General features: G+C 48.6%; 3 protein-coding genes across 3 annotated transcripts in view; 1 reads left to right on the forward strand and 2 right to left on the reverse strand.

Annotated features, from left to right (window-relative positions):
* ZDHHC5 (zinc finger DHHC-type palmitoyltransferase 5) overlaps window positions 1-8,583 on the reverse strand; it is a 28,684-nt gene extending 20,101 nt beyond the window's left edge. The window contains exons 1-2 of the mRNA XM_062196111.1: window positions 8,480-8,583; window positions 3,944-5,113 (exon numbers count right to left, since the gene is read on the reverse strand). Coding sequence (XP_062052095.1) covers window positions 3,944-4,047 — 104 coding nt within the window. The 5' untranslated portion in view covers window positions 4,048-5,113; window positions 8,480-8,583. The remainder of the gene's footprint in view (window positions 1-3,943; window positions 5,114-8,479) is intronic.
* Window positions 7,241-8,862, forward strand: LOC133763622 (basic proline-rich protein-like). The gene is made up of 3 exons (XM_062197421.1): window positions 7,241-7,278; window positions 8,125-8,354; window positions 8,405-8,862. Exons 1-3 carry the CDS (start codon window positions 7,241-7,243, stop codon window positions 8,860-8,862), a joined length of 726 nt encoding a protein of 241 aa, XP_062053405.1.
* Window positions 8,863-15,398: 6,536 nt separating this feature from the next.
* Window positions 15,399-18,855, reverse strand: CLP1 (cleavage factor polyribonucleotide kinase subunit 1). Its single transcript, XM_062196116.1, has 3 exons — window positions 18,729-18,855; window positions 17,410-18,034; window positions 15,399-16,442 (listed from the first exon to the last, which is right to left on the reverse strand). The coding sequence occupies exons 2-3, from the start codon at window positions 18,013-18,015 to the stop codon at window positions 15,771-15,773; spliced, it is 1,278 nt and encodes a 425-aa protein (XP_062052100.1). The 5' UTR covers window positions 18,016-18,034; window positions 18,729-18,855; the 3' UTR covers window positions 15,399-15,770.
* Between the last annotated feature and the right edge of the window lie 3,863 nt (window positions 18,856-22,718).

The following is a 22,718-nucleotide window of genomic DNA, read 5'->3' on the forward strand; positions in this document are numbered from 1 at the left end:
GAGACCCCAGGGGAGAAAGGGAGCCCAGAAATTGGTCCTATGGCAACTAACATGAAAGGAAACTGACTTAAGGCTTTTCTAGTTTTGGATTAGAGTCAGTAATTCCAAGTAGTATTGCTGTCCTCCAAAATCCTTTTTCCTAGGGCTGAGAGGCCATGGAATAAAGAGGGCCTCTACCATGCTGGCACCAGGGAATGACAAAGTAGGTTAAATCGTTTCAACTATCAGTTAAGAAAATGTCTATGTCAGGACAACCCTGTGGGCAAACTGGTATAACCAGCCAAGCACTTCAATGGTTCCAGATTAGCAAATTAAGAACAAGGATTCTGCCTGCCCTACCTCAAGAACTCAGGCTGAAAGACACAAAACTACTTTGTCTCCTGAATTCCTAGCTTGCTTCTACAAAGGCTTTGCCTTTCAAAACACTCCTCAAACAAGCAGGTCTATGAGTGTCAATCTGGTCTTGTACATAACCTTTCTGACCCAGCACAATTCCTCCAAGGACACTAAGATATGTCCCTTGGTTAAAATTTTGATTCTACATATCAGCCATAACAGTACAAACCAAAACACATTGTGACATTGAAAGACTTACACCTCCTTACATAATCCATGATGAAGAACACAACACTGAACATGTTGAGCTTAAGGAAGAAAAAATGATTATGAAAAAAACAGAAGCACAAAGAGAAAAACAAGGGCTGACTCTAGATCCTTGAGGGATTCAGCTTCTGGCTAGAAAGCCCAGGTTAAAAAATCTGACTTCTACATTTTCAAGGAAGAAGTGAGAAGCAGTATAGTATTCATACATTAGATAATTTATTCTGTCCTTCTTTAAAAACTACATACAGGGGCCAGTGCTGTGGCTTAGCAGGGAAAGCCACCACCTGAGGTGCTGGCATCCCATGAGTCCCAGCCGCTCCACTTCCGATCCAGCTCTCTGCTATGGCCTGGGAAAGCAGTGGAAGATGGCCCAAGTCCTTGGGTCCCTGCACCCATGTGGGAGGCCTAAAAGAAGCTCCTGGCTCCTAATTGGCCCAGCTCCAACCACTGCAGCCAACTGGGGAGTGAACCAGCAGATGGAAGACCTCTCTCTCTCTCTCTCTGCCTCTCCTTCTCTGTGTAATGCTTTTAAATAAATAAATGAATCTTTAAAAAAAAAAAACCTACATACAGGGGTAGGTGTTAGCTTGGTGGCTAAGTTAAGCCACCAGTTGGGAGTCACATCCTTTATCAGACTGCCTTGGTTCAAGTCCCACTCCAGCTCCCAATTCAAGCTTCCTGCTAATGCAAACCCTGGGAAGCAGTAGGTGATGGCTTAATTAGTTGGGTCCCTGCCACCCACAAAGGAGACCTGGATTGAGTTCCTGGCTTCTGGCTTCAGCCTTGTCTAGTCCTGGATACTGAAGGCATTTGAAGGTTGAGTCAGTGGATGGGAGCTCTATTTCACTATCTGCCTGCCTCTCAAATATAGAAACTAAAGTAAAAATTAAATAGAGATACACCAGTGTTACTTTGCTGACTCCTATGGCTAACTGACCCATATTTCGTAGAATTCCTTTTGGCATCTAAAGTTCAATTTTGGGGACTTACTTTCCCTCCCATCTCAAATTTAATATCTGCATAACTGTCCTGACCTCAACAATTCCTGCTTCAGTTAGTCCAAACTGCTTTTATTCCCTACCATTTCATTTTCTTCTTCCCAGCAAGCCCATATGGCTCTGAACAGCACCCCACAAACAGCAATGAACCTGTATCTTAGCAAAGTGAACTTCCCAGAAGATCCAGCATGCTCTGATGGTTCCAAAGCTGCAACTGGAGTGCTAACTCAATGACTCAATGGTATAAGGCTCAGAAGCCTAGTGTATGTTAATTTCTAAATTGCTAATAGCAAAAATGCTTGCCTAGTGCTCAACAGCTGAACTACCAGAGAAAATGGGGTTGGTGCTATAGGGCAGTAGGTTAAGCCACTGTTTAAGTCCTGACCACCCCATTTCCAATCAGCTTCCTGCTAACATGCCTGAGAAGGCAGAAGATGGTCCAAATAGTTGGGCCACTGACACCCATGTGGGAGACCAGAGTGGGGTTCCTGGCTCCTTGCTTTGACCTGGCCAAGTCCTGGCTGTTGCAGCCATTTGGGGAGTGAACCAGAAGATGTAAGAGAGCACACTTTCTGTCACTCTGCTTTTAAAATAAATTTAAAAAGGGGGGAGGTGGGGTGGCACTGTGGCACAGTGGGTAAAGCCACCGCCTGCAGTGTCAGCATCCCATATGGGCACCGGTTTGAGTACTAGCTGCTCCACTTCCACTCCAGCTCTCTGCTATGGCCTGGGAAAGCAACAGAATATGGCCGAAGTCCCTGGGCCTCTAAACCCGTGTGGGAGACCCAGATGTTCCTGGCTTCGGATCAGCGCAGCTCTGGCTGTTACAGCCATGTGGAGAGTGAACCAGCAGATGGAAGACCTCTCTCTCTGTGTCTCTGTAACTCTGGCTTTCAAATAAATAAATCTTTGGGGAAAAAAAGGGGGAGGGCACAGAGGTAAACTGGTTAACTTCAGAACTAAGTAGGTAAAGTTTGAAGATTCTAAGTGGGAAAGCTAATTTAGTCCTTCCTAACAGGACTAGAGAACAATGGGAGAATTACTGTCATTCTCGTCAGCAGGAATTAATGTAAAGGGATTCTTACAGTATTTTCTTCTTTAATAAAATTTGTTCTTTCCCAGTAGCCTTCACTTCTCCAGGCTTCAGCTCTTAAAACAAAGCCATCTAAGTGACACTAAAAGCCAAACAATCTCACTGGTTTATCATATAAATTAATTCTGAAATTCTCTAGTATTCTTAATTTTCACAATCTCAAGCCTAACCTTTAGACATCCTGGAGAAAAGTCATTACCATTTAAAAAGCCTTTGGGTGGGGGGTAGCACTGTGGCATAGTGAGTAAAACCTCTGCCTGTGGCCCCAGCATCCCATATGGGCTCCAGTTAGAATTCCAGCTGCTCCACTTCCAATCTAGCACTCTGCTTGGCCTGGGAATGCAGAAGATGGCCTGCAAGTGCTTGGGTCCCTGCACCCACATGGGAGACCCAGAAGAAACTACTGGCTCCTGGCTTCGGCCTGGCCCACCTCTGGCCACTGCAGCCATTTGGGGAGTGAACCAGCAGATGGAAAATCTCTGTTTCTCCCTCTCTCTGTAACTCTCTCAAATAAATCTTAAAAAAAAAAAAAGAAAAGAAATAAAGGCTTTTGGGGGGCTAGCACTGTGGCATAGCAGGTAAAGGCACCAGCCACCACCACCTGCAGCACCAGCATCACATATAGGGGCCAATTTGAATCCTGGCTGCTCCACTTCCCATCTAGTCCATGCTAATGCACCTGGGAAAGCAGCAGAGGATGACCCAAGTCATTGGGCCTTGTACCCACGTGGGACACCCTGATGAAGCTCCTGGCTTTGGCCTGGCTCAGCCTGACCGTTGTGGCCATTTGGGGAGTGAACAAGCAGATGAAAGATCTCTCTCTGCCTCTCCTCTGTAACTCTTTCAAATAAATAAATAAATGTTTAGAACAAAAAAAAAAAGAAAAGCCTTAAGTTCTCTTTCTCTTATAGAATTTATTGCTTAAGCTGCTTTAAGTCTCTCTAGTGGTTTCCTCCAACTTCCTTCCTAGTTTAGGATCATCTAATGATGGAGCTGAGTAGGAAATTATGAAGACATCTATGATTTCAAAGGTAGTGAAGACATGGACGGCACAAGATTCAAGAAAGTGAAACATATAACAAGGCTAAAAGGACAAGTTTCTTCCTCACTTTTCTTAAATATCTTTGGGACTTGAATTTACCGATATCAGACACCAAGTACTAGCAAAACTCAAGACAAAGCTTACTTCTTCACCTCCCACAGAGAACCCCAACCCCACTCCCAAAACCACTGCTATGAGAAAACTCACGTAAAAGCAAAGAAGAGTGTTGTAGCTCCCACTAAGAAGATAGCGGCTGCCGAGACCGGGACATATTTGCTGGGTTTGAATCTCTTTCCAGACTCTGCGGGCATGTTGGAGCTCTGAAGGGAGATCTGCCCTGCCGCATAGCCCAGGCCCACACAGCGGCAGAACGGACAAGAAAATGGGATAAGGGAACCAACAGAGAGGAGTACAAAGAAAAACAGGGAAACCAAAAATTTAGAATTATCACCCTTCCCCCTCCCAAACAAAACTGAAGGTCAAAAGATCTCAAATGAAGGAAAGCATATGGGAGGGGGAAAGGTGATTCCAAATGATGAATAACCACTTCCCCAGAACAAAGCAGAAGAGATTAAGAAACACAACTTGTACAGCTTAAAAATTGGACACAAACAGTAGGTTGTACACATGCAAATGGCTGCCGGTAGAGAACATGGACAGTCAGACAGATCAAGGTACAGCTCATGGATGGAGGCAGATCTTCAAAAGAAAGGGAAAATATCAAGGCAGGCCAGAAAATTCTGAGCACGGAAAAATTCCTGAGGAGATACTATAGTACCTCCACGACTACTACACTTCCACAAAATGTGAGCAGCACCTAAAAGAGGTGTGCACTGTGTATTTTTATCCAAGAAGGAACCTGCGGACCCTTCCAGCTTGAAAGAGAAACTGTTTTAACTGTAGTCCTTGTCCGTTTTAGGCAGTCTTCTCAATGCCACCACTCCCACACCTTGACTTCACCAGGGTTTGTAGTCTGGCAATGGTGGGTTAATTTTATTTATTTCTCTCTTGATGGCTAATGCTGGACCACAGCTGTTACGAGTTGAGTTGTAAACACTTTTCTTTGAAGAAGAGAGAAAACAGAGAGCAAGCTTGTCTGTCTTCGATCTCTTCTTGTTATTCCCAAGCCCTTCAAGGGCTCCGTTTCCTACAGAGTTCATGCAAAACTGAAGGAAAACTTAAAATCCTTGAAGCCATTTCTTCCCAATAAGCAGAAAAAGATGAAGAAATCAATTCCACGTGATACTTTAAAAAATAACTCAGGATGAAAGCAAAGTTCCAAAGATGTCCCTGTTTCCAGGTTAGTCAATATGTCTGGTCTTTCTTCTTCAATCTTGGGCTTTGGACGCAGAGTTCAACTGGGTTATGGTGCCTCACCTGGAGAAAAACAAATATCTCTATCAAAAAATTCTTTCAGGGCATTTCTTAAGAACAAGGCTAAGAGTTCCACAGGTTACTCTGTTAAAAAATGTGTTTTGAAAGAAAGATTATTTTCCACTTCTCTTATATGTATGTGGCAAAGGACTCGGAATGGGGAGGAAAAAACAGATTTAAAATCCTCTACTCAATTCTAAGTGCTGTTGAGATTAGAACAAGGAGAACATGGTTTTACTTGGTCTAAGGTCATCAAAGAACTAGTTCTTGTAAGGGACCCATCTCCTCTGACACAAACAAGCAGCAATAAATATAGAACAGTCAAAGGGCCGGTGCTGTGGTGTAGCGAGTAAAGTGCTGCCTGCAGTGCAAGCATCCCATATGGGCACCAGTTCGAGTCCCAGCTGTTCCACTTCCAATCCAGCTCTCTGCTGTGGCCTGGGAAAGCAATAAAAGATGGGGAAGACCTGAAAGAAGCTCCTGGCTTCGGATTGGCACAGCTCTGACCGTTGCGGCCAATTAGGGAGTGAATCAGCAGATGGACGACCTCTCTCTCTCTGCCTCTCCTTCTCTGTGTAACTCTTTCAAATAAATAAATCTTTAAAAAAAAGTAAAAAACTAAAAACAAGGGTACAGCTGTAAAGGGAGGGCCTAGAACAGAGGTTTCTCTTTGGACACAGTATTGCTACAATGAAAAATGAAAAACCCAACTCATAATTAGGACAGCAAGTCTCATTTCCTTTTTGTGTATGTCTCTCCCTTGTCCCTCTGTTGTGCTTTGTAGTTATGATACTGAGGAGGCAGAAGTTCAATTGTTGGCCTTCTGGGATCACCCACTAAGGACCTTGCATCAAATAGATGAGATCCCATCTGTGAGAAGCTGAAGCTACCATAAAGGTTAGTCGCTTTCTTTCCAATTCAAAAGTTTTTCATTCCTACATTGGCCTATTAGGAAGTAAAGTGAGCCCCACCTACCCCAATATGATTAAAAGTAACAATTACTTCTGTTGATGATAGTAACAAAATAACATCAGCACCCTGATTTTATAGGATGCTTTTCATCTAGTGATCTCAAAGCACTTTACTCACATTATCTGGTGACACAGTCCCTTATCCCACTCTGTAAAATTGAAGGCTAGAGAATGCCTGAGGGCACTCCACTGAATCACTTGGGCAGCCAGGTTCAGAAGCCAAGAGTTCATACGCCCCTTTGCTGACAAACCCTTTCTACCTCTTGTTTATCCACTATACTAACTGCCCAATGACGACAACTTGAAATCTGTACACCAAAAAATTTACTGAAGTTAGAACTTAAAAACAAAGCAATTTTATTCTCCTCAAGCAGTCTGGTATTTCTTAATGCCAGAGGTAGAGATTGAAAGTATCAGAAAATTTGGATAATAAAAATACAAATGTACCTTGAACTCATCATTTCCGTTCTCACCTGTGGCATGGAAAGCAAAGGTGCCTTCCTTCGAGATTCATCATTACTCTCTTTAAAAACAGGGCTTCAGGGGCGGGCATTTACCACAGCTGTTAAGATGCTGCCTGGGACACCTGCATCCCACACTGGCCTCCTCTCCTTCCAACCCAGCTTCCTGCTAATGCACACCCTGGGAGGCAGCAGGTGATGGCTTAAGTACTGAGCTCTGTCACCCACATGGGAAACCTGGATTGAATTCAGGACTCCTGGCGTCAGCCAGGCCTAACCTGGACTGCTGCAAGCATTTGGGAAGTGAACCAGCAGACGGAAGGTTTGTCTGCTTTTCAAATAAATAAAAATAAATATTTTAAAAGAAGGGGTAGAGCTCTCTGCTATGGTCCGGGAAGGCAGTGGAGGATGGCCCAAGTCCTTGGGCCCTGCACCCGCATGGGAGACCAGGAGAAGCACCTGGCTCCTGGCTTCGGATCAGCGCGATGCGCCGGCCGCAGCGGCCATTGGAGGGTGAACCAATGGCAAAGGAAGACCTGTCTCTCTCTCTCACTATCCACTCTGCCTGTCAAAAAAAAAAAAAAAAAAAGAAGAAGGGGCAGGATGAAACCTAAAAATTTCCTGGGTATGAAGAGAGACATACTAAGTCTCAGCAGAAGGGTCTACTGCAGATGGCAGGGATGAGATTGGAAGGGTAGATGTCGTTCAACAGTGGCAACGGCGTGGATCCACATCAGTATCAAAAAATATACAAGGGCATATGCGACATATTCAGGCACATGGTCAACTATGGGATGAAAATATGCACATATAAAACGAATACTATAGGACACGTACTTTGAGAGCTTTAATAAGATTGAACACAAATACCTCCTTAAAGGGGTTAAGGGATCCGAACAGTATCCCTGGCAACACAGACACTGCTTGCTGAAACAAGGTGGTGTAACAGCACAATACAGGAAAAGCTAAAAACACAGCCATTGAAGTGCCATGGAATAATCCATGTTGAGATATCGGGGGGGAAAAAAAAGAGTCAAAAGTTTAATGTGGATTTTATCACTATATACCAAGGTAGCAAAGTACATGGCAATACAATTCTTGTAAACACTTGACGGGTTCTATAGAATGGCCTATAGCGAGCCCTCCATAGAAATCCGACACAGGACTGAAGGGCTAATCGGCATAAAAGGTGGGAATGCAAACGTACAATCAACCTGGACAAGATGGCATTAACCAGGAAGTGAAAAACGCAGGGCAGAAAAACGATCTGGAGTCAGTAACTTTGAGCCACTTTCTTCCTTCTCGCGGCCGTGTTTTCATTCGGTCAAGGGGGTGAGACACCCTCACCCCCCGCCCCACAAAGAGAACCCTACAGGTAAAAAAGCCGGCGAACACATTCGGGCTCCACTGGCAAAAAAAAAGTACAAAGTACTAGCAGCACGGAGCCCTCGGCCGTGGGCTTGGAGGGCGGAAAAGCACAGGTAACAGGACGGAGCTCGAGTGGAGAACTCGAAGCGCACGGCCACAGGGGGAACGGCACCTAACCCGCCCCCGGGCACGGGTCACGTCCACGGAGCCCCAGAGGACGGAGTCCACGGCGGCAGGGCCCACCGAGGCTGAGGGAGCGGGCGGCGGAGGGCCGGGGGCGGAAGGGGCGGCGGCTGGGTGCCAGGCTCCGAAGACCGCAGTCCGGAGCCGGGCGGCCCGGCACTCACCGGCCCCGAGCCCCGGCCGCCCCGGAGCCCAGCCCCGACTCGCCGGCCGTTTCAGGGGCCCACGGGTCCCTGCCGCGGTCGGATGACCCGGCCCGGAGTAGGGCCGGGGCCTTAACCCCCTCCCCCGCTCCGGTCCCCCTTCCCTAGAGGTCACTCTCCCCTCCCACCTCACTGGCCCGGCACTTCCGGTTCCGCACAGGGGCCGGCGTCCCCGGTACTCACCCCCGGAGCGGCGCCCGTCACCGCCGCCGTCGTTGTCACCGCCGCCTCCCGGCAGTGCCGTCCGGCCTCTGAGAGGCAGCGCGCGGCCCCCGCACGCTCCACGCCCGCCCCGCTCCCGCGCGCTCCCGCCTGGCGACGCTCGTCAGCGAGCCGGCGCGCGGCCGTTGCGCTCAGTGCCGGGTCGCGAGCCCTCCCAGCGTTCCCATTGGCTCCCTGGCCCGGGCGCGCGCGACGTCTCGCGCTGGGCACGTTTCTCTCATTCATGCGGCTCACGCCGTCGCGCCCGCCCCTGCTCACTCTCCCATTCACCCACAGCCCCCACCCCGTCTCCGCTCTGGGGCGTGCGCGCGAACCGCGGCGACCGCGGCGACCTCGCCGTCTGATTGGCTGTAGGAGCACAGCGCCGTACGCACGCGAGAAGACGAGAACGCGCGCGCAAGGGCGTCGGGTTCCGCTGACGACTAGGCGGGCAGGGTCAGCGTACTGTGCGGGAGTCGGGAATGAGGAAATGGTCGGGAGAGTCCCTCCGTTTCCTGCGCCTTGTTTTCTGTCCCTGTTGTATCCAAACGGAAACTCTCAGAAATAAAAAAGAATTATGCGTGTGTACTGGAAGTACTCACAAGCAAGCAGCTCGTCTCTCGAATTTGCCAACCCCCCCCAAGTAAGTGTGGTACAGTCCAGACAGGCTTCTGGCCTAACCAATCACCGATGGGTCTCGCGGTCTTCCTGCTTCGCCTCTTCACGCGTTGGCCAACCGCTTGGCGATTAAGTAGGCCTCCTTCCATCCCGGCCCCCTCCCTTTTTTGATGGCAAAAAACTTTATTTAAAACGATGTTGGCGAAGTATTCGCGTCTGCGGCTCCGCTGCGCCCGGGTGGCGGAATGGCCCGGGCTGTGGCTCCCACACGTTGGGGGCGCCCGGACGAGGAGAGGCAGTGTGGGGCGAAGCTCCTGCCGAGGGGCCGGGGGGAAAGGCGGAGGGGAGCCGGCACGAGCCTCGGAGCCTTGACCAAGTGCCAGCGGCGGCCGAGTCCGGGCTGCCCTCAACGCCATTCGTTTCCCACGGCCGCACCCCTGACCTCACCTGGCAGGAAATACCGGGCTCTCTAACAGCCCCAGTCCCTAGCGAGCTGCTGGCCAGGTGTCCGGAGAGCACAGCCCCCGATGAACCCAGCAGCAGGGCCACGTGTCCTCTGGCCGTTCTCTGCTGAGGCAGCACCTTCCAAAAGGTGTCCGGCCGCCCACTCCTCCAAGCCGCGGTTCCTGGCGTCAGAGGCGATGCTGAGTCCCGCGGACTGCCCCGTTGCTGACATTTCAGCACTGGGCACCAAAAGACCAAGGGCGGCCTTCTGTTTTCTGGACTCGCGTCCGGTTCCTTCTCTGACTTGGAGAAGGCATGTCATCAGACTGGTTCATTCTTGTCGAGGGCTTCAATCCAGCACTTACTGCAGCTCGCTGGAGAGTTCTTTTGAATGAGTGTGTATGTTTAAGTCTCCCAAGGGTGGGAAACATCCACCCCTCAGGTCGTACAAGGCCCACAGAATCATTTGCTCTGGCCCAGCCAAGGCAACCATAGGCAGGACTAGAAATTCCATAAATCTATGGAAGGCTAATTTTTAAGTTGATAACTTTGTATGTCCCACTATGATACTTGGTCAAAAAAGTTAAAAAAAAAAAAAAGGAATAAAGAAGAAAAGAAAGTTCCCCACCTTGGCTAACCCTCTACCAGGTAAGTTGCTGGAGGAGCCAGTGTTGTGGCACAGCAGGTGAAGCTGCCACCCGCGACACTGGAATCTCATGGGCACAGGTTCCAGTCCTGGCGGCTGCATTTCTGATCCAGCTCCCTGCCTTTCAAATAAATAAATACATATTTTTTTTAAAAGATCTATTTATTTATTTGAGAGGAAGAGTTACAGACAAGCAGAAGCAGAGAGAGAAAGAATGAGTCTTCCATTTGCTGGTTCACTCCCCCAGATGACCACAGTGGCCAGAGCTGCACCAGTCGGAAGCCAGGAGCTTCTTCCAGGTCTCCCACATGGGTGCAGGGGCCCAAGGACTTGGGTCATCTTCCACTGCTTTCCCAGGCCATAGCAGAGAGCTGGACCAGAAGTGGAGCAGCCGGGGCTCAAACTGCATGCGGCGGCTTTACCTGATAGGCCACAGCACCAGTCCCAATTCATATCCTTTTAAAAAAAAATGTTACCAGAGAAAAAATTTTTACTTATTTTTTTTTACCTGCCACCATGTCGTTTCCTTCACAGGAAGTTAACTTTCATTTTCCAGGTGTCTATTTGACTCCGGTTTTAAGATGTTCTCATTTCTTCACCTCACAAATTAAAATTTTATTTTCCTACTTTTAACTGAGAACCTGTAATTATTGATGTTGTTGGCTAGACTGCGCTGAAAGGGGAGAAGTCAACATTCTACCATCCAGCTACACATAAGGATCACCCCAGGACACTGGCATACTGGGTTGCCAACCTCTTTCTTAGCTAGATGAGCACCAACAGAGGCATGATCATCACCCCAAGATTTAGATCCTATTTTCTTGTCCAGTTTTCTTTAGATGATTCAAGTTATTTGCTGGAAAGGATGTTTAATAAGACATAAGGTTTCAATTGCCAGCTACTTCTGAAAAGTTGTCCAGAATAAAATCCAGATTAAAAAAAAAAAAAAAATAGAGTATCTAGGGAGCCGGTGCTGTACCATAGTGAGTAAAGCCACTACCTGTGGTGTTGGCATCCCATACAGGTGCCGGTTCAAGTCCTGGCTGCTCCACTTCCAGTCCAGCTCTCTGCTATGGGCTGGGAAAGCAGCGGAGGATGGCCCAAGTTCCTGGGCCCCTGCACCCATGTGGGAAGACCTGGAAGGAACTCCTGGCTCCTGGCTTCAGATCGGCTGAGCTGCAGCCGATGCAGCTATTTGGGAAGTGAACCAGCGAATGGAAGAGAATGGAAGACACCCCCCCCCCCGCCCCCCGCCTCTAACTCTGCCTTTCAAATAAATAAATCAATATTTTTTAAAATGGAATATCTAGACCACCAAATTTCAAGTGAATTGCTTTGTTAGGTATATCAAGTAATGCCTTAGTTTGAGTATAATTGATACTCTTTGAAATTCTCTTCAGTTGCATTTTCTAATGCCTGTACGTGGCAAACCACAGGGTCATTTTTAGTTCAACTGACAAGTAATAACAGGAATTGAACAAAAGTTCATGGACAAATGGGTTTAAAAGATAAAAATGAAAAGTAGAGGCCTTGGGGCTGGCACTGTGGCGCAGAGGGTGAAAACTGCCACCAGGAACGCCAGCATCCCACGTGAGCACCAGTCCAAGTCGCGGCTGCTCTGCTTCCTATGCAGCTCTCTGCTAATGCACCTGGGAAAGCAGCGGAACAGGACCTCAGCGCTTGGGCCCCTGCACCATGTGGGAGACCAGGATGGAGTTCCTGGCTCCTGTCCTCAGCCTGGCCTAGCCCTAGACGGTCCAGCCATTTGGGGAGTGCGCCAGTGGATGGAAGATCTCTAACTGCTTTTCAAGTAAATAAGGAAAAAAAAAAAAAAATATATATATATATATATACACACACACACACACACACATATATATATATGCCAGCTTGCTTGGCAGAGAAGAGCAAGCAAGAGCACTGTCAGGGTGAAAGACGCTGGTAAATTTTCCCTGGATTTTTGTAAAGATGTATTTATTTAAAAGGCAGAATGACAGAATGGAAGGGATTTTTTTTTGCATCCACTGGCTCACTCCTCAAGTACCTGCAATAGCTAGGGCTGGGCCAGGCCAAAGCCAGGAACCGGGAACTCCATCCAGATCTCCTAAGTAGGTCGCAGGGCCCCACCTTGGGCCATCATTAGCAGGAAGCTAGATCAGAAGCAGAGCAGCCAGACTCAAACCAGCACTCTGACGGGGGATTCTGGTGTTGCAAAGCGGCAGATAAACCTGTTGCACCACAATGCCATTTCCCCAAGGCATTTTCCACTAAAGCTTTGGCTAAATTTCTCAAAACATTCCCAGAATAAGCAGATGTTATTATTACTTGGTTTTCCAGCAAACAAAATGCCTTGAGCATCCAAAAAAACACCACTGCCTCAAACCAACACGCTGATACGGCATGTAAGCATTGCAAGCGGCAGCTTAGCCTACTGTGCCACCAAGGCAGCCCCCATCTAGTCCCTTAAAACAAGTTATCCATTAACAAAATTATTTATTTATATGAAAGTCAGAGTCAGAGAGATAGAGACAGAGATCCTCCAAATGCTGCTTCACTTCCTAGATGGCCATAATGGCCAGGGCTGGGCCTGGCCAAACCCAAGAGCCAGGAGCTTCCTCCAGGTCTCCCATATGGGTGGCAGGGCCCGAAGCACTTGGGCCATATTCTGCTGCTTTTCCCAGGTCATTAACAGGGAGCTGGATCAGAAGTGTAGGAGCCACGTGGCTACAGGGACCCAAGCAGTTGGGCCATCCTCTATTGCTTTCTCAGGTGCATTAACAGAAGGTTGGATCAAAAGTGAAGCAGCTGGCACACTGGGATACCAGGGTCACAGGTGGTGGCTTTACCTGCTATACTACAATGCTAGCCCCATGCATAGTTTTTTCATTATACACATTTCCCATGAGATTTTTAAACTTTTTTTTTTTTTTTTTTTTTACTTATGAGAAAGTGTTCCCATCTGCTGGTTTACTCCCCAAAGACCCACGACAGCTTGGACCAGGCTGGGTCAAAGTTGGAAGCCAGGAACTCAACAAAGCTTCTCCGCCATGGGTAGCAGGAAGTTACCTGAAGCAACACAGCTGTTTCCCGGGGTCTGCAGTGGCAGGAGCTGGAATCAACAGCTAGAGCCTGGAGTGAAGCCCAGGCACTCCGATGTGGCATGTGGGCAACAGCTAGGCCAAACACCCTCCGGTCTATGAACTTTTCAGGCCTTCCCCTTGTGCCCTGGACCCCATCAGCTTCACTCTACTGCATCTTCTTCCTAACGACATTCTATGTGTAAAGCTGAAAAACACTCAGAAAAAAATTGAGGAGTACCAAGCACACACATCCTGGTGACACCATCGCAGTATGGCGGGTAAAGCCGCAACCTGTGCTGCTAGCATCCCATGCGGGCACTGGTTCAGTCCCGGCTACTCCACTTCCCATCCAGCTCGCTGCTATGGCCTGAGAAGCAGCAAAAGATGGTCCAAATGCTTGGGCCCCTACACCCACATGGGAAACCAGGAAGAAGCTCCTGGCTCCTGCCTTCAGTCTGGCCCAGCGCTGAGATCTCTGTCTCTCCCTAACTCTGCCTTTTAAATAAATAAATAATCTTAAAAACAACAACAACATCCCCATCATTAACTTCCTTCTCTCTAGAGTGTGCTGACAGACATCATCCTATCTAAAAAAACAAACAAAACTTTTTTTCTCACCATATACCCCACACTTATCTCCATTCCTCCATGCCCTTTGTCTGTTTTTGTATTTGAAAGGCAGAGTGACAGACAGATATAAATATCTTCCATCTGCTAATTCCCTACCTAAAACAGCAGAGGCCAGACCAGGCCAAAGCCAGGAGATGGCAATTCCATCTGGGTCTCCCATGTGGGTGCAGGGGCCCAAGCACTTGGGCCATTTCCACTGCTCTCCTAGGCGCATTACAGGGAGTTGAATAAGCAGAGCGGCCAAACCAGAGCTCCAAACCTGCTTGCTGCACAGTGCTGGCCCCAGTGAAAATATTCCTACTGTTCTCTTGTCCCCTCCCTGAGTTTCCAAAATTTCATAACCAATCTAGTTGCTCAGTTAAAAAAAAAAGAAAAAAGGCTAAGAATCACCTTAGTTCCATTTCCTTACCAGCTAGGACAAATGTCTGTCCCTCCAGAGCCCCTAGCAAGTCCTATCCATTTTATCTTCAAATATTCCAAAGCGTAATTTATCCCATCAGCTTCACCTCAGGTACCCTCATCCAGTTCTCAGCAATTCTCACAAAAGAATCTTAATTTGGGCCGGCGCCGTAGCTCACTAGGCTAATCCTCCGCCTTGCGGCGCCGGCACACTGGGTTCTAGTCCCGGTCGGGGCACCGATCCTGTCCCAGTTGCCCCTCTTCCAGGCCAGCTCTCTGCTGTGGCCAGGGAGTGCAGTGGAGGATGGCCCAAGTGCTTGGGCCCTGCACCCCATGGGAGACCAGGAGAAGCACCTGGCTCCTGCCATCGGATCGGCGCGGTGCGCCGGCCACAGCGCGCCTACCGCGGCGGCCATTGGAGGGTGAACCAACGGCAAAAAGGAAAACCTTTCTGTCTCTCTCTCACTGTCCACTCTGCCTGTCAAAAAAAAAAGAAAAAAAAAAAAAAAAAAAAAAAGAATCCTAATTTGTCCTAATTCGTGCCCTTGCTTCTATGCTTGCCTCTGGACTCCTTTCCACACCGCAATGGTAAGATGTAGACTGTCTTTCCTTCTCATAACCACTCTTTCCCTATGGCTTCCCTCTACTCTTAGAATGAAGTCCACTCTTCACCCTGATTTACAAAAGCCCTGTATTATCTATAGTCCGCTAGCCCCTCCAGCCTCATCTCTTACCACTCTCTTAGTTCAGTACACTCCAACCATCTTGGCTTTTCTAATTCACCAAAGTCATCAAGCCTGCTTTTTTTTTTAACTTCAGAAAAAGAGACAGAGACTTCTCAATTTTGGCTCGATCTCATAAAGCTTATCACCAGCATCTTCAGCTTCCCACAGTAAACCCAGTACTTCGACAGCAATTAAGAAATGGGAACCATTATAGAAAACTCCCTTGCTCGATTCACAGGTAGGTTCTAGGTTTTCCTTTCCTCTAAGCAAGTTAGTAACAACTCATTTCAATGTTTCTATAATGCTTAAGGGTGGTGGGAAGTACACCACTTCTACACAAGGCAAAAATATTTATTAAAACAATTTTTTCCAAGTTTGAACTTTATTGGAAGGAGTTCCTGTAATTCGCACTGTCATCTAAATGAGACAGCAAGTTATAAATGGAATATAAGGCAGAGGTAAAAAAACAAACAAAAAAAGCCACATAGTAGCACAAAGAAATGGAACTCTCCAGGGTCTCAGAGAATTCAAAGTGGCATCTTAGGTGTTAAGAAACCAATTATGGTGTTCCTCTTGGTTTAAAACTAGAAGAGTCCAGTTACTGCCACCTGCTTTAAAAGGTAGGTAGATGTTTCCCACTAGTCCAGTTTACTGGTGAGCTGGTCTGCTGAGCTTGTCCTATCTCAGCCCACCTGCCTGGGGTGACAGCCAGGCAGCAGGCTTCCTTCTCTCTACTTAAGATCCATGAACCGGATATCCATGATGAGGAGGAAGTTCTTGGGCAGTGGGCGGGGGGCAGGAGAAAGGACAGTAAACACCTGATGCTCCAGGTCCACACTGGTCACCACAATGAACCCGGCCACGCTGGTCTCGGAAAGGTTCTCCTCTGTGCCCTCCGCAGTGCTCACACTCAGAAGGTGGTGCACCATATCTCGGCCAGGCGTGACGGGCACTAGCTTGAGCTGATTGTCCTCCTGGGACATGCCCAAAGGCAGACAGGAATCTGGGATGGTGGGTGCCCCTACTTTGTAGATTTTCACATCTGAAAACTTCACGTTGAAGGCGTGGGGATAGAAGCAGCCTCGGAATCCATAGAAGTACTCACGGATACGCTCGTCCCTGCATTCCCGCCTGAAATCTTTGGAGCGCTCCACCACGCCCCCTGATTTAGGGAGCAGTACTGTGCGTACAAAGTGGGGCAGGTCGCGTTTCAGTTCATTGTACAGTCGTTCTTGATCCAGCACCACAACTACATCCACCTCAAATGCTGAAGCTGCATGTACCAGGGCCTGGTAACCAGAGCCCTTGACCCAGCCACAGGTGTTAATGACGCAGCCACTCACAGATGCTCTTCGGTTGACCTCACACCTCTGGTTGAACACATCTGCTAATCGAGATGTAATCTACAAAAACAAACCAACAGGTCAGAACAAAACAAAAACCAAGCAAACCCCCTGTTCTTTTGTCCTTTTAAAGTAAGTGGCAAAGGGCGCTGGGCATTGTGGCAGCTTGCCAACACCAGCATTCCACAGCGAAGCACCAGCTTGTTTCCCTGCTGATGCAGCCAGGAAGGCGGAAGACAGTCCAAGTACCTGGTTCCTTTCCACCTACGTGGGAGACCCTGATGGAGTTCCTGGCCCCTGGCTTTGGCCTGGCCCAGCCCCAGACATTGCAACCATTTGGGGGATGAACCAGTGGAAGGAAGAGCTCTTTCTGTATCACTCTGCTTTCAAAAACATAATCTTTAAAAAAATGCTTTTTAACAAAAATAAGAAGTATCAAGCATAAGAAAAATGACATTTTTAGTGGCTGCAATACTGACCCCATAACATGAATTTAGCTTTTAAATTACTAAGAATTTAAATCCTAAATCAGGAGCCAGTGCTGTGCCATGGTGGGTTAAGTCACTGGCTGCAGTACAGGCATCCCATATGGGCATTGGTTAAAGTCCTTGCTGCTCTACTTCCAATCCAACTTCCTGCCAGTAAGCCTAGGAAAGCAGTGGAGAATCAGCCAAGTCCCTGGGCCCCCGCACTCAAGTGGGAGGCCCAGAATAAGCTCCTAGCTCCTGGCTTTGGCATGGCCCAGGCCCAACTGTGGTGGCCATCTGGGGAGTGAACCAGCAGATGAAGACTTCACTATCTCTGTCTCTCCCTAATTCTGCCTTTCAAATAAATAAAATAAATGATTTTTAAAAGTGCCCAGAAATGATTAATATGAGGTTTACATGTGAAACTGTCTTTTCTGAAACCACGTGGCAGTCAATTCACCCCAGAGGAAAAGTGCAAACTACACAGTTTTAACCAACAAACCTCCCCACAGCTGCCTACCCTGATGGTACTGTTCCCTCCATCACGAGGTGGCTCTGACCTTATTATACAGCTTGATGTTGGTGCCAGGCGTGGTGGAGCCAAAATGATACACCAGAGGGGCCTGGATAGAGAAACCCTCTTCCACATCCGCTGGCCGCTCAATGTAGAGCGCCCCCATGGTGCCGGGGATGGACACAGAACCCTGGCCCACGTCCAGCTCCACGTAAGTGGGACGGCGGCCCAAACGCACGGCGTAGTTGAGCAGCAGGCGGCACACCGTGGACTTGCCCACGTCGGTGGGGCCCACAACCATCACTCGGGGACCTCGCTCTTCTTCCTTCTCCGCCTGCCTCCGCATCTGCTCCAGGGCTGTGTGAGTGTTGAGGTAAAGCAACATGGGGGTATCCTTGGAGACATAGGCCACCTCCGTGCGGCCGCTCAGCTGCAGAGAACACCCATGCCAAGTGAAGACGGCCACCTTGGCCCCAGTGTCGAAGGTGAATTTCTTGTTTCGGGTCAGCTCCGTGCCAAAGATCTCTGCCATGCCAGTCAACAGCTCCAGCTGAACCGACTGAGAGGCTTCCACCTCAAAGCGGAGCTCTGTTTCTCGCTCGAGTTCGAATTTCGTCGTCGGCTTCTTGTCATCATTGGTCTCCTCTCCCATCCTTTCTGAGTAGCTGTGCCTAGAACACAAATTTATTATCAGATCTGATCATAAGCCGGGTCCCTTTTCAAAATCTTCCAATGGACCTTTTCCCTTACCTTGCTCTGCTTTTCTCCATATTTCTTATCACCTGCCTCCCCAGCTATGTCTGTCTCCCCCAGTCGAATGAAATGGTTGAGCATTATCCTTTGCTAGGCTAGTACCTGGAACAGGGTTTGACAAACTGTAGGTACCTCGATAAATACACTGAATGAATGACCTGGACGTAAGAACAACACATACCTACAGATTGGCAAAAGCCCCGACCGCCTTCATCACTCCACTGATGAGAAGGCTAGATGCCCGCTCCTCCACCCTCTCAGCCCACCAGAAAGGGCGTCTGCGCTCTGGACGCAAAGCAGAGGGTACAACACGTGCAGGCTTAGAAAACAGCCAAGATCCACTCTGCAAACGCTTGGAGAGGCTGAACTCTTCCCTCAGCTGCCAATTGGCGGCACGCTTCCTCAGTGTCGTGCTTAAGAATTAGAAGGATTATGAGACGTTAAAAAAAAAAAAAAAAAAAAAAACGCTTCGTAAACTAGAAAACGTTAACAATTATTTCCGATACGGGACCGCGGTTCTAGGTCCCGCGTCTGTCTAATCCTCCGCAGACACCGAAATCCGTCCAAGCCTCAAGGAAGTGACAGTTGCGTTCCTGAATGTATTAATCTCACCTGCACGGCCACGAGCAAAAACCGGTAAACTCAGCAGCGCTGCGGGGTGCGACCCAAACTGAGCGCCAAGCCGCGTTCTCCCAGACCCATTCCGGAAACACGCGCGCTTCCGCACTTGCGCAGTGGGTGATGATTCGGGCGCGCGACGCCCCTTGGGATGTGTAGTTGTGCTGGAGAGGCCGCTCAGCCTTCTGGGAGTTGTAGTTAAAGTTTTGTTTTGATCGTGACGCTAAGTGTGGGCGGGGCTGTGTCCGTCCGTGTGCGCTTCGCCGGAGGGAGGAGGGCAGGGGGCGTGCCTGTTACACCCCCGCGTGTGGGCGCGTGGGGTCGGGACGTGTTTGTTGCGGGGGTGTAGCCGCTGCGTTACTGCTCCCCTGAGTCCCGGGAAGGGGAATGGAGGCCGGGGAGGGAGCGGGACTCTCAGGCCGAGTCTCAGGATCAGCTGCTTGTTTGGACGACGAGCCTGGAATTAGGGACATGGGCAACACCCGGCTTTGTGCAGGAGGAAAGCAGGCTGTGGGGCTGCAAGTGAGCTGTCTTCCAGCTCACACCGCGCTGGGCACGCAGAAGGCTTTCAGGGAATTCTTCTCTCATTAGAGGACAGGCGTCCAATCATTTCTTCCAGTTACCTTGTCGGTTAGTCATTACCCAGCAACCTCCCTCCCACCCAGCGGGGAGTTTTGCTGGGGACTCTGTTTAACTCCCTGAATCCCTGACAATTACATAAGGCCAGTCATCCACCCGCAGCCAACACATCCGGCCACGACCACAGAGAGCCCTGTTCTCACGAGCTGGGGCTTTGGAATCTTGCATTATTTTCTGTGCCATTTACTCAGACCCCAGGCAGATCATGGGCTTGGTCTCCCTGACTGACACGTTTCTAGTCTTTAAGATGGGGATGATAACTGAACCCAACCTCTCAACACTATTTTGAAGATTGGAGGGGATGATGCATGTGAAATACTAACCACTACGCCTGTAACAATCTTCTGTTAGCTTTTACAATTTTATAATAGGCTGAGGGGAGGGTTGTAATGCTACAATAATAATGCCACCCATTTGGACAGTACTTTACATGTTTGCAAAGCCCGTTTGGCCATCTCCTTTCACAACCAGCCTGTAGAGTCAGCTTTATTATCTCCAGTTTCAGAGGGGGAGAGACTTAAGTGAAAAAACTTGCTCAAGCACACACAGTAATTACAGCTAGGGCTGAAACCCAGACTTTCAGAGTCTTAGTCCAGGTATTACACTAATAGCTAACAGTTGGATGGTGTTAGAAGCCAGGTACTGTTCCATGGGCTCTTCAGGTGTAAATTCATTTAATCCTGGCAAGAGTCCTGTGCAGGAGGCAATGCAATTGTCAGCCTCACCTTGCTTTCAGTCCGGCTCACACAGTTAATCCAGATGGAAGAGCTGTGAAGATGTCCTGCTGGCCCTGCTCAGCGCTCACTTTCCAAGCAGTGCTACCCTTAATTCTTACTTTTTTTTTTTTTTGATGGCTTACTTTAATGATTTCATTCACTCTGCATTAGTTCTCCAGTTAACACTTGGGCATCCCCTAATCTCACACTGTTCTTCAAAAATTCGATTCCAGCCTTCCATTTGCAGATGTTCTGCCTAGTAAGTTTATCCTTTTCCATTTCCTTGTACTCTGTCTCCCACATCTATTTCTTTGCTTCCAGATCTCTCCCTCGAGACCATTCCTACCAGTTACTGAAGGTCATCTTTATTTGAGTATTGTATAACCATCTCGAGCTGAATTTAGGGAGAACAGCACCCTGCCTTTTAGCCTGCTCGCCATTTTGCTTCTTAAACACAGAAAAAGTCAGGGCACAGCATTTAAGGCATCTGTGCTTGCCCACACTCTCACTTTCAGTCTCTCACCAAGCACTCCTGCCACCTCCACCCCACGCCCAAATAACACTGTCCTCAGATGTCTTTCTCATTCCCCTCTCCAGCTAAATGCTTGGTCATTTTCTTTCTAAACTGATTTGAATTCATTGGTATCCTCCTTGCTTCTAGTCTTTCAATCTCTGCCCTAAAAGCTGGTCATCTTCCTTTTCCCCACTTTCCATGTTTTTTCTGCAAATGGCTCCCGGATTTCCCCCTCCAGTTATGTTTCCTTTCTCATCTGCTGCCCACACAGAACCCTTCTCTCTTCTGTCTTTACCCGGCTCCCCCTCCCAATTCCAAACCGCTGGTACTGTCCCTAAAGATAAGATACTCACATTGTGTTTTCACAATTTATTTTAATTGAATCTTCCCTGATTAAATAGTCAGCATTCCCTTTTTTCCCCATTTGTGGCTGGCAGTGCCTCCCACCACCCACAGTTCCCTACCTTAACTTTTTTCCCTCCATGCATGTGAGAAGAAACCAGATCACCTATGGCACTTTCTAGAATCACTTATTTTTGTCATACTTTCCTTGCTGAATGTCAGCCTCTGTTAAAAACGGGTGCTTTTGTCTGTGTCCACATACTTCGCATAGGATACCACTCGGTGAGAAAAAATCTGAGTCAAATGAAATTTACCTGGAGGCTTACAGAGATATAGCAACAAAAGATGTGATTTCTTCATAAGACAGTTTGATACAAGATTCATGAAAATACCAGAATTTAATAGTGCTTAGGGATAAAAGATGGAAATACTATCTTTTTTTTAAATTTTTTTTTTATTTTTGACAGGCAGAGTGGATAGTGAGAGAGAGAGACAGAGAGAAAGGTCTTCCTTTTTGCCGTTGGTTCACCCTCCAATGGCCGCTGTGGCCGGCGCATCGCGCTGATCCAAAGCCAGGAGCCAGGTGTTTCACCTGGTCTCCCATGCGGGTGCAGGGCCCAAGCACTTGGGCCATCCTCCACTGCCTTCCCGGGCCACAGCAGAGAGCTGGCCTGGAAGAGGGGCAACAAGGATAGAATCCGACACCCCAACCGGGACTAGAACCCGGTGTGCCGGCGCCGCAAGGCGGAGGATTAGCCTGTTAAGCCACGGTGCCGGCCAATACTATCTTTTTTTAAGAATTTATTTATTTGAAAGGCAGAGTTACAGAGAGACAGAGTGAGAATGAGAAATTGATCTTCCACCTGCTGGTTCACTCTCCAAATGCCTGTAACAGCCAAGGCTGGGCCAAACTGAAGCCAGGAGCCAGGGTTTCCCATGTGGGTGGCAAGAGCCTAAGCATTTGGGCCATTTACCACTGCTTTCCCAGGTACATCAGCAGGAAGCTGGATTGGTAGTGGAGCAGCCGGGACTCGAACCAGTGCCCATATGGGACACCGGCATTGCAGGCAGTGGCTTAACACACTACACCACAACGCCAGCCCCTGAAAATGCTATCTTGAAGTAACACTACCTGTTTACTATGGGTCTATCACATGCCAGGCATTTCATGGCATTTACATGTTATCTCAGTTATTGCATGTCTCCTTAAGGTTAATTATTATTAGCTTCAAGTAGAAGAAGAGAAGAATTGAAGCCCAAGGAGGATCGGTAACTTGCCTCGTGACTCTCGGTGAGTAATGGGCACAGCTAAGGTTCCAACTCCTTGAGTCCAAAGCCAGTCACTCGGAACATGGCTGCAGGTGCAACCCAACTGCCGTTCCGTGAACGTCCTCTGTGCACAAGGCTCTGCGCTAGGCACTGCAGTCCTGGGATGCAGGGAAGTTTCCCAGAGGACTGGCCTCAGAAAGTTTACAGCCCAGCAGAGAACCTTACATAATGTAGGTGTCTCTGTTGTGAAGCACAAGCAATTTGGGGGCAGCTGATGAGAGGTCCCTGCGCGTGAGATGTCATACCTGGTCTCAGACTCCTGTGAGGCTATTAAACGGAGGGTTGGAAGTGCCCGGCAGAGTACTTGACTGGGGGCACAGTTTGCCATCCGTAACCATTAGCACATCCTTCTTTTCCCTGCGTCAGGGCTGGGATCGGAGCTGAAAGGGGACGATGTATCGTCTTGAACGCGTGTGCGCGCGCCTGGCTTTCTGCATCCATTTG

Source organism: Lepus europaeus, chromosome 7 (assembly GCF_033115175.1).
Source record: "Lepus europaeus isolate LE1 chromosome 7, mLepTim1.pri, whole genome shotgun sequence".
Lineage (NCBI taxonomy): Eukaryota > Metazoa > Chordata > Mammalia > Lagomorpha > Leporidae > Lepus > Lepus europaeus.

Coding starts and splice junctions, on each gene's coding strand:
- LOC133763622 (XM_062197421.1), top strand. CDS start 7,241: ATGTCGTTCAACAGTGGCAACGGCGTGGATCCACATCA. Junction 7,279..8,124: donor AACGGCGTGGATCCACATCA/GTATCAAAAAAT, acceptor ACGGAGCCCCAG/AGGACGGAGTCCACGGCGGC. Junction 8,355..8,404: donor GTCGGATGACCCGGCCCGGA/GTAGGGCCGGGG, acceptor CCCCTTCCCTAG/AGGTCACTCTCCCCTCCCAC.
- CLP1 (XM_062196116.1), bottom strand. CDS start 18,015: ATGGGAGAGGAGACCAATGATGACAAGAAGCCGACGACGAAATTCGAA. Junction 16,443..17,409: donor ACATCAAGCTGTATAATAAG/GTCAGAGCCACC, acceptor TTGTTTTTGTAG/ATTACATCTCGATTAGCAGA.